General features: G+C 50.1%; 1 protein-coding gene across 1 annotated transcript; it reads left to right on the top strand.

Annotated features, from left to right (window-relative positions):
• Positions 1-608: 608 nt before the first annotated feature.
• Positions 609-5,599, top strand: LHX1 (LIM homeobox 1; the record flags this gene model as incomplete). The annotated part of the gene is made up of 5 exons (XM_081271802.1): positions 609-778; positions 2,702-2,928; positions 3,025-3,302; positions 4,668-4,833; positions 5,220-5,599. 5 exons carry the CDS (start codon positions 609-611, stop codon positions 5,597-5,599), a joined length of 1,221 nt encoding a protein of 406 aa, XP_081127928.1.
• Positions 5,600-11,466: the final 5,867 nt, after the last annotated feature.

Raw genomic sequence — 11,466 nt, 5'->3', positions numbered from 1 at the left:
GGATCCAAAGCTTCTCTACTTGTTTTGTTCTTTTCTTAAAAAACAAAAACAAAAAACAAAAAAAAAAAAAAAAAGAGGGGGAAACCCCGGTGGTGGGCAGCCTGGGACTCACACACCCATCTTCATATCCCGACAAAAGCAGATGCACTTTGACTTCTGACAGCTCTACCTCAAGCCCGGAGAAAACTCAGCGGCGCCTTCCCCGCAACTCGTGCTCCGGGTGTCTTCCTCTTCTTTTCCGACTCCGTTTTATTTATTTATTTCCGTTCCCGCCGCGGTTCTTGGTGACCTTCATTCCTCCGCAGGCTCTGAGCAGAAGAGTCCCTTTCCCGCCCGCCTGAGACTCCTTTTCCTCGCCTGGGGAGCTGAGGGGGCGTTGCTCCTCCCGGTGGCCCTGGGATTCCCGGGTCACACACTAGCGAGGCACCCATCGCCCCGCGTCAGCCTCCTTCCCCCCGTCTGGTTTCCTGTTGCGGGTTTTGGCTTGCACGGCCAAGAGTGTCTCCTCTTTGGGGAGGGGCTGGGGAGCTGTGCCGTCATCTTCGGGAGTCTACTTGGTCTCTACTTGCTCCTAACTCTCCGGGCCTCACCCGACCAAACCAAAGACCATGGTGCACTGTGCCGGCTGTAAAAGGCCCATCCTGGACCGCTTCCTCTTGAACGTGCTGGACAGGGCCTGGCACGTGAAGTGTGTCCAGTGCTGTGAATGTAAATGCAACCTGACCGAGAAGTGCTTCTCCCGGGAAGGCAAGCTCTACTGTAAGAACGACTTCTTCCGGTGAGTACTTCCCTCCCACGCCTCTGCTGCTCCCTCCCGGCGGGCCCTTCCTGGCCAGCTTCGGATCAGAGGTCAGCGTGGTCAAGGCAGTAGCATTAGGAGCTGCCGCTGAAGAGGGCAGCCAAGATACACAGGCAGAAGCCTGCCTCTTCGCCAGCTGGCGCTCTGAGCCTCGGGTAGCGGCTACCGGCGTCCTGGAAAGTGTGGGTCGGGGCTTCGCAGCACGTGTCTAGGAAGAAAGGGTGGGAGCCCACCTCAGCCCAGAAGCCACTCCTAACTTGGAAAAGATAAGGCAGCCTCGGGTGGGTCAGCTCCAGTTCCTATCTTTCCCAAGCCAAGCTCTCCAGCAACTACATCTCGGGGACTCCCCGGATTGTTTCCCTTCCAGGCTGAGCTTAGGAGCCCCTGCTCCTTCCCAGCTACTGCCTTTTGCGTTTGAGATGTCTTGGCGGGAACCACCGAGGCTTTTGGGTGAAGCGCCCCAGACTTTTGCAGTGGTAGCAGTAATAAAGAACTCAGCCTTGAGACCAATCCTGCAGGCCCAGTATTCTTCCCTAAACCCGGACTGGTTTCCAAGTGTAGTCCTGGGCAAACTGCTGCATTGTAGCAAGCAAAGTGCCCCTAGGGTTTTTGTTTTTGTTTTCTGCATCCCCTGCTGGGGTTAGCTGGCAGTTGCAGCGGCCCAACCCTGACCCTGGCTGTGCAGAGCAGACTCCTCTACGAGCCCTCCTAGACACTGTTCAGCCACAGCCCCGCACCTCCTTGTCTAGACCCAACTGGTTCGTAGCTCCTTAGAGCCATTAGACTTCTCTATATTCCCTCCCTCGGTTCACCATTTTAATTGTATTTTCTCAAACTCTCTATTTTACCACCTCATGCGCACAAACACAAGTCAATCGAGAACAGGCGCAAATAGGAATTGTAATTCCACTGTGTGGGTTGGAAACCTCCCAGTATACTGGATGACTTGGTCTCCGCTTTCTTTCGTTTTTGGTGACATATCAAAATTGATGTATGGGGGGGGGAGAGTATCGAGGCCACACGGAATGCTCTGCCCACAGGCCCAGAAAGCCGCAGTCCCCAATTCCGATTCAGGACATGTGGTTTGGCTTTGCCAGGAATCCTAGAGCAAAGCGCTATGCACGCTGTTATTAGTGGGAGGCTGAGCCTCAGAGCCTCAGCCGGCTGCGCCGGTTTTCTCTGCAATGACTGGATCAGAGTCAGAGGGCGGCGAACCATACCCGCTTCCAGCGGGCCCCTGAGGCCTGGCTCGCAGCAAAACTCAGCAAGGCGCCTAAAGCCGGCTCTGCCCCGCCGCTACCCCCACTTGCGCCAATCTGCCAGGCTTTGGGCATGATCGTAGCAGCAGCCCACCTACTGCCACCAGGGCTCTCCGCGACTGTGTTTGTTTTACCCACGGCTAGACAGGACCTTTATCGGTGCGGGGATCCTTTTGTGATTAAAAAAAAAAGAGGGGATGCTAGGAAAGAAAAACGGCACTCTTGAGCGCGTACATATGGCGCCCTAATTCGAACTTGACTCCTGAAATCTAATTGGAAAATAAGTGTTCCGGTCCCCGTAACCCGCTTCCCCTGTGATCACCTTGCCGCCTTTTTCCAGGACTCTCTTTTTCCCTGGGCCCTGAGGCTGGGGTTGGCCAGCAGTTTGAGTCCCTTCTTCTAACCATGTATTTCCTCTCTCACTTTTCCCGGATGCCTCCGCGCTCTCTCCTGCCACCTCACCTGCTCAATCTGTTTCTGCCTTTTTGGCGCACTCTCATCTCCCTCTTCTTCCTACTTCTGTTTTTCCTTCCCGGCCTTTCTCCTCCCTTCCTTCCCTCCTCCCTCCACTTCTTTCTTCTGCTCTTTTCTTTCTCCCATTCTCTGTCTTCCCCCGCCCCTGGTCAATCCCTACCCTCTGCAGATGTTTCGGTACCAAATGCGCGGGCTGCGCGCAGGGCATCTCCCCTAGCGACCTGGTACGGAGAGCGCGGAGCAAAGTTTTTCACCTGAACTGCTTCACCTGCATGATGTGTAACAAACAGCTTTCCACCGGCGAGGAGCTCTATATCATTGACGAAAACAAGTTTGTCTGCAAAGAGGATTACCTAAGTAATAGCAGTGTCGCCAAAGAGAACAGCCTCCATTCTGGTGAGGCCCTGATTCCCAGCTGGCTAGGGGAGGGCGGGTCCTGAGGGAGGGAAGGCCGACCAGGCCCCTGCTCACCAGTCCCTTTCCTCTTCTCAGCCACCACGGGCAGTGACCCCAGTTTGTCTCCGGATTCCCAAGACCCATCGCAGGATGACGCCAAGGACTCGGAGAGCGCTAATGTGTCCGACAAGGAAGGGGGCAGCAACGAGAATGACGACCAGAATCTGGGCGCCAAGCGCAGGGGACCGCGCACCACCATCAAAGCCAAGCAGCTGGAAACGTTGAAGGCAGCCTTCGCTGCTACGCCCAAACCCACACGACACATCCGCGAGCAGCTGGCGCAGGAGACAGGCCTCAACATGCGTGTCATCCAGGTCAGAGTCCTGGCGTGCCACTCCTTCCCCCTGAGGCCCACAGGGCCACTCAGTGCACCCGGTCCAAGCCTGGGACAGATCTGAGTCGAGGAAGGGAGCGAATCTGTGGTGGCTGGTAGAAAGTGGGGGGGAGGCCAGACTCCCTCCGAACCTTGGAAAAGCTGATGCGCTGATGCGATGCGTGGAACATCAAGAAATCCCTCTTCCGCGCCCAATAGTTGTCATGGAGAGGGAGGGGAGTCAAACAGCTAGCTGGCATAAGGCTAGAGGAGAGGACACTGTCAAACACCACAAGAACAGTTAGGACCCCTCTTTCTGCACACATCCTGTCCCACCCTCCACCCACACCATTAGGAAGGAGTGAAGAGGTTCCTGTGGACTACAGAATCGAGCAGTTCTTCTAGTTTCTTCTGCACAACATTTTCTCCAAGTCTCCAACCCCAACTTTGTGGTTCTCTTGCCCCAGTAAGACAAGTCCCAGAGCAGAGACTTCCCCTCCAAAGAAAGGTGGGGGCATCCTGGATTGAAGGGGAAGGAAGTGGTTCGGTGGAGAGTCAGCTCTGCCTGAATGCATTCCGGAGTGGGATGGGGGAGGAGAGGCCATCTGGAGGCAACTGAGCCTATGCATTGGGAGGGGGAGGAAGGTGAGACCAGGGCGGTGGGAGTCTCTGACCCAAGGCTAGATGTGGGATCAAGATGCCTGGAGGCTCTGTGCCTGGGAGATTCAGTGTACTTTTGTGAGTGTGTGGGGCAGCCGGCCCTGAACTGCAGGCTCTGAGACCTTTGAGAGGCCGTGCCAACCTGTGTGTATGAATGGGTGTGTGTGTGTGTGTGTGTCCGTGTCACTGTGATCACTATTAGTGAGAGGCAGTGGATAAGTATTTGGCAGAGAGTTTGTGCGTAGGTGTGAAGAGAAGATGGTGATTTTGGTCACTGCCCTTGGGAAACAGAGTCAGTAAGAAGCCGCCTGTGTCTCGGTCACTATCACGGGGTTGTGGGCAGTGGCGGGTTGGGGGGGATCGCTTCAAGGAATCGTGAAAGGGAAGCTGTGTGCGTGATACTGTTTTGAAGCGTTTAGTGAATAGGGGTGTATAGCCCCTCAGAAGCTGTAACTGTGACTGTATGACTGTTGGAAACAATGCGGCTACCCAACATCCCCCAGTCGGGAATCCTGCCCACATTTGACTCAGTGTCTGCCCTGCGCGGTCCTACTCAGAGACCCCACCACTAATTTCATACCACGCCCGGGAAGCCCAGCGTAGCGCGAGAGTCGGGTATTGGAGGGGTGAGGGGCTGGGTCCCGCCGCACACGCGGACTGGGGAGTGGAGTTTCCGCGGCTTCACTCCGCGGCGTGTGTGCTTCAGGTCTGGTTCCAGAACCGGCGCTCCAAGGAACGCAGGATGAAGCAGCTGAGCGCGCTAGGAGCCCGGCGCCACGCCTTCTTCCGCAGTCCGCGCCGGATGCGGCCGCTAGTGGACCGCCTGGAACCGGGCGAACTCATCCCCAACGGCCCCTTCTCCTTTTACGGAGGTGGGTGCGCGGCCGAGTGGCAGGGCACCGCCAGGCCGGGACTGGCTTCGCTGGAAGCGGGTGGCAGCACGGGAGGCACCCTTTGCTTTGAGTAGAGAAGAGAAGATTCAGGGGAGAGAAGGCTAAAGGCTGAGAATAAATTCGGGGGAGGTGGTGAGACCAAGGGTCAAATTCCTCACTTTGAACTAGGAAAGTGAGCCGGTAGGGGGGACTAGCGGCTGTCTTTGCGCAAAATTCTCCTCCGTGCTCCCAGACCCGCAGGATCCTCCCCCCATAAACATCTAGTGCCCCCCCTGCCCCCCCCCCGTGCTCGCCTTCACGCCCTACCTGTCCTGACAGTCCCGGGGATCCCCTGCCCTGATATCCTCCTTTCTGCCACTCTGCAGATTACCAGAGTGAGTACTACGGTCCTGGGGGCAACTACGACTTCTTCCCGCAAGGTCCCCCGTCGTCACAGGCCCAAACACCAGTGGACCTACCTTTTGTGCCGTCTTCGGGGCCGTCCGGGACGCCTCTGGGAGGCCTGGAACACCCTCTGCCCGGCCATCATCCGTCCAGCGACGCGCAGCGGTTCACCGATATCCTGGCGCACCCCCCAGGGGACTCACCCAGCCCAGAGCCCAGCCTGCCTGGGTCTCTGCACTCCATGTCCGCTGAGGTCTTCGGGCCCAGCCCGCCCTTCTCTTCACTGTCGGTTAATGGAGGGGCGAGCTACGGAAACCACCTGTCTCACCCCCCTGAAATGAACGAGGCGGCCGTGTGGTAGCGGGGTCTCTCACGGTTCGTGGAGTTTCCTGATTGTACAGAAATGAACTTTTATTTAAGAAAAATAGAAAAAAAAAAACATAAGAAGCAAGCCTCCTGCCCCACTTCCTCCAGCCTCGGGGACCATTCTTGGTCTGGGGAGACCAGATGGGAAAGGGGGACACAAAATGGGATCCAAATCCGTTTCGAGGCGGGACTGGGATGTGCGCACTGGATGGCAAGGTTCAGAACTGGGGCTCCGGAAGGGAAATGCAGAACTCTCCCCCAGCAGAACCGGTATCACTGGACAGATCCACAGGCTGTGTCCCTGGCCGGCGGGCGGCAGAAAGACATCCTGAGAGCCGCAGGCGCACTCAGCCATTGGTGATCCAGGGAGCCTTGGGGAGGGAGGCTGTGAGGCGCGCAGCCAGGTGAGGGAGGCGAAGCCGCCGGCGCGCTCCCGGGTCAGCCCGAAGGGTTGGAGCCCTGAGATATCCCCTGTTAGTGTCTCAGAGTTCAGCGACAGCGACAACAAACTCTTATAGCTTCAGAAACACCAACCTGCTGTGCATCAGGTGGGACTATATATATATATATATTTTGTCTGGGTTTTTGTTTTTTTGTTTTTGCCAAAATTGCAAAATTCTAAATGTAAAGCCCTCAGTATCAACTCTTCTACCTTCACAAAACTCTACACGCAGAGATACACACAAACACACTGGTTAGGATGGTCTCCAGCCAGACCACTCAGTAAAATGACTTGAACATCGGCTGTACAAGAAAAGTATTCTACCTTTACACACAAAAGTTTAAAAAAAGACTATTGAACTAAAAACAGTCAACTGTTTACGTATAATGTTAAATTCAGGAGTTCAGTGTTTTACTAATATATCCTGTTTTGAAACCTCTTGTTCAAAAAAATGTTTTGAGCAATCAACCAAAATTGTTATTTTTCTTTTCCTGTAGATGTTCTGACAGATTTGCAGGGCTTTCAGCTCACTGTGCTAGTATGTAAAAAAGTGTTGTTTACGCGAGGCAAAGAAAACATGATATTCAGACAGTTGCCAAATAGAATAATTATAGCACAAATACTGTAAAGGTGCCTGGCACCAGCAACCTGAGAAAGTGTTAAAAAAAAAGTGTTACAAGGTTTAAAAAAAAAAAAACATCTTTGCTAATTTTTAGTCCTGTTGAACATTCATGGAATTGTTAATATGACTTATATAGACCCACACAGGTTTTATTTTTGTGTCTTTAAAATAAAAGTCCAAAATATTTAAATTTTATGGTCAAATATGCAGTCAACAGCTGCTACTTTTTTCTTCATATATTAAATTTCTCATATGTCTTTTATTGTTCTAATAAACCTAAGCTTGTGTGACCTCCAGTGCATATTAGACCATTCACTGTATGAAAGAAAACATGTTGAATAAATTTGTGAGTTTTTAATAAAAATAGAAAACCTGATGTTTAGATAACTGGTGTGGTATTTGATGATTTCAGTTGACTAGAGGGAAGCCCTGAGGGGTACTGAGTGGGTCTCAGAAGCTAGAAGAGAAGCAGGATTGGGCTGATGTATCTGTTTTTGCCTTGGCTGTGGCTGAACTCCTCTACTAATGCCAGCCAAGCTTTACTCCATGGCTTCCCGCTGCTATTAAATACAGATTTGTACTCTGTGGATTTAACTGATACAGTTGAAGAGATATTTGCTGATAAGTTAATATAGAATTTAAAATAGAAATGAAATCCCTGGCTAAAAAAAATGAGTGGTCCCAGCCTGTGATTAGGCATGAGAGCCAGAGCATTCTCTCTCCTCTTCTCTCTGTACATGCAAAACTGGGCTTGGAAATGTCAGATACTTGTAAATATAGTTAGAGGTGTTCCTTTTTAGTTTCAATTCATTTCCCATAGTAATCCTACTTTCTAATTTGGGGGTTTGAAAGATAATGTAAAATGAATGCACAGTATAGCTAGAAATGAAATACTTTAATCCCTTTCACAGAACTGATATGAAATTGTTATTTTATAGTATCTGTTATGTTTGAAGTTCCCCAGAAGGAAAACTATTTTGTCTGGCACAAGATACATAGTAAGTTTCTCTGAAAGATGAAGAAAAATAACTAATAGAAAAATCAAATTTCAACTGGGAATTGCCAGTGGATTCTGAAAAGTAGTTCAATTCCCTCCAAACCTTCATTAGAAATGGAAAGAATTTGAATATTTTATCTACTATGAAATACTTGTGCTTGGGTCTATGTATGTGTTTTAATATCAGAGGCTATTAGAGTTCCAGAATTTCTTTTCCATATCACCTAGATTTCAGTCTGGCTTATTTATTTGCTTATTTTTTTAAAATCAAAGTTTTTATATTAAATAGTGTGTAATTTCCAGCACTGTTTTCGTATTTTGTTAAGACACAGCCAACTTTATCTTTCCTGCAGAGAAAGGCTTTAAAATGAGCAATATTTCACTGCATCCCTATGATGGCTTATCAAATGCGAGAGGGGGCACTATCAGGGAGGAATCTAGCAGTGTTCTTTCAGAAATAAAAAATTATGAAATACAAGGGAGACTTTGAAACTCCTATCCTCGGCATACACCACATTTTCTTCATTTGCTTTATATGCAATCACTGAATCGGCTTGTTTTTTGCCCTTTTCGCATTTATATACATTAAATCATAGCTAACTTATTCATTACAGCCACCACCTCTATCCCCTCCCCCTTAAAGACATTCATTTAACTGAACGTATGCTCATCGGGAGGCTGCATTTTCCTATCAAGGCTGCTGAATTATTTAGCAGCTTTATTGTGGTATCGGGGTATTTGATAAGAAGCGTTTCAGAGTTGGGTACGCGGTGTGGATTCAATTCTAACTCCGTGGCAGTCGCACCGTCTTTCCTTTCAGCTCGGTACTGTGAATCCTGGCGAGTACCAGAACAGGTGGCAATGCTCAGCAGTCTAATTTGATGCCAAAAGCCCTGGAAGAAAAGTTCTAGAAATGGCAGGGTCTGATCCCCTTCTCTTCAACGCCGGCGCCGCCACACTTCTTGCCCTGAAGTGAGGGAAGCGCTACACCGTCCTCCGCGGAGCTCCCGGGAGAGGCGCGCCAGCGGAAGAGAAGCAGCACTGCGGTCCCCTCTTGCCCGGGAGGTCAGCCTCCTCTCAGACCCAGTTTGGCAGCCTGGTTTCTCCCTGCGGCCATCTTAAGGTCACCACTTCTATGCCTCCTGCCACCTGCCCTCAGGATTCCAGCGTCGGGAAGCTGCCTTGGGCTCCTGGCGAAGGAGCTTCAAAAGCTCACCCATCCAACTTCTCCCGGCTGGCCAGCCAACACTAGGCAATTTTGCTTTGGTACGGGACAAGTTGGGGAAAGAGCATGAGGAGAACCTGGACAAGCATCGCCACTGGTCTGGGACCTGGGGTTTGATGGAGTCTGATAAGAGACAGGTTGGGATCTGGTTTTCCCCTAAACTCTTGAAACTTCTGGTCAAGCAAACAGTTGGTGGGAATGTCTAACCTCACCTCTGTCCATTCTCTGATGCTCCTTACATCTGCCTGCTACTTTGCAGCTAACTTAGTAGGCAGGGGGATTGTGAACCAGGAGAAACAGGAGAACCTCCTGCCTTCTCTCCAGAGGACAGACTGTTCTTTTGGAAGACTGCTCCTTTTATTCTCATCTCTCTGCTCACCTCATCTGCTCTCATTTATAGAGCACTCAGAGGTGGAAATTTCTTCCAGGGAGGTATAGTCTGAAACATTTCCTCCCTTAGTCTACTTTCTATTTCCACCCCCACCCCACCCATCTTGATATGGCAGCCCTTCCTCCACATCTCAAGAAACTAAAATGCAATTAGGGAGGGACCCTCAGATGGAGCATTTGAGAGGTTTCTCTTCTAAGCCTATGGCTTAACTTCTCTCAGTTGTATCTGAAATCCTAGAATCCTTTCTTCTAATTTCTTACTCTCAGTATGGGGTAAGAAAGCAGGGGAAAACATTTTGGGAATGTGTACCACAGGAGTGCTCTTGATTCTTTCCTAAAAAAGAATTCCCAAGTCAATAAAGAGTAGGACAGAGAAGGGAAAGTAGTTAAGCAGGTCTTTGGCACTTTCTGCTGAGTGTTTGCCCAGCCCAGCCCCATATGAGCTACCAGTGTCCTGTTTGATTGATATTTAGAGGAGGTCTCTACCCTGCCTCACCTCCCTCTCCCTTTTTTCCTTTTTCTCTATCTGGAAGACTAGATTTCTAAGCACTATTAGTGCCCCAAATAGAAAGGGAATGGGATTGGGGGAGTTCATTTTCCAAATGTAGAATGGAGGAAACATTTTTGAAGCCAGAGTAATAGCACCTTGTGGAAAACTGAAGAGCATATTTTTGCTCTAGAGGCCCAGATGCAGGTACAAGACTGAAATTATACAGGATACATTTAAAAACCAAAACTTGCACTCATAGCCTGAGTCTTCTCACAGATGGCAAAGAGGTTTTCTTCATCTGCGTTCCCTTGCGTAGCCTGGCCTTCTTTCCCTTCCCTATCTGAAGGGGTTACCCTAAGACAGGGTTTCCTTCCTCTCTGCAACTATGGTTGACTTCATTGAAGAGCCACATAGAACAGGGATGTGGGGAGGGACTAAAGTCCCTCCTTTCATTGCTTGATCTGGGGGTATATTAAGACTAAAAGTCAGGAACCCTTTCTTCCTTTGGGTTCTGACATAGGAGACATTGGGGACCTAATGCAGCTGCTCAGGTTGTTCAGCTGTGGGGTCTAACTGGCCCAGACAGTACTCAAGAAGAGGCACTGCCCTTCCTTAGTGCATCCTTAAGTCTTTTTCTGGACCTTTTGAGGCAGTTTTTCTATTTAGCTGGTTCTAGGTCTTTACAAGTGACCTCCAACAGATACTGGAAGGATAGACCACTTTGTAGTCTAGTCAGTCTTATCATTCTTTATTGCAGTTTATGTTTACATGTTTGTCTGTCCCCCTAGGCTGATCACTGTGGTAGAGAAGCTAACTTACTCATCTTGTATCTCATCTAGCAGTGCCTGCCACATAGTGGGCAGTCAGGGAAAGCTCAATGAAGAGAAGACATTGTAAAGGGGCTGCTTTTTTTCATATGTCTGGTGCAATTATATCTGTTCTATTGTCTTTATATTTTGAGACTACCCCTCTAAAAGTGAACCTGAGTTTTTTAGATTTTTTAAAAAAATTTTCACTTTTATGCCTCAGTTCCAGGTGTCTAAGTACTCCTTCATCTCTAAGTAGTAAAGATATCAAATACCGAGGGTGCACTAGAATAATCCCCACTTCACCCCTTTTCCTTGCTCAGGCAAGACTGCTTGGAGAAGCTACAGAAACCATTTCTATTTGTGCACATAGTGATTCCTAATTATTCCTATTTATAAAGAGCCCAGTAGTTTGCTTCCACTTACACATATACATCCCTGACATAGGATTTCCATATCCCAGCCACCCAGGAGTGGGTAGCGTATTCCCGGACTCAGATTCCTCTAAATTATGAAAGCCAAATCTGTTTTGGGTCCCAGTATATGCCTCTGTGAATACGCACCCAAGGTTTCCTTCTTCCCAAAGCAGCCACCGTGGGCCACGGTTACACTACGCTTTATTCTTAAATGAACCTCACACAAAGCTTGAGGCATATTTTGTGCAAGGGCACAAGGGCTGCGCGCAACGCAATCAACGCTCCGAGCCAGAGGCAGTCACGTGCCACCGCGCGCTCCCGCGCCTCTCCACACGCTACCTCGACGCACGCGCACGCGCACACGCTTTCGAAGGGCCACAATCCCTTAAACCTTCCGCGCGCTTCCGCCTTCAACCTAGCAACGCCGTAGTGACACGGCAGGCCCCGCCCCCTCCCGCGCGCGCCTCCCGGAAG

This window comes from Spermophilus citellus (assembly GCF_964194105.1).
Source record: "Spermophilus citellus genome assembly, chromosome: 17".
NCBI classification, from domain to species: Eukaryota; Metazoa; Chordata; class Mammalia; order Rodentia; family Sciuridae; genus Spermophilus; species Spermophilus citellus.
Note: the sequence above shows the minus strand (reverse complement) of the source record. Positions and strands in the feature narration are given on the sequence as shown.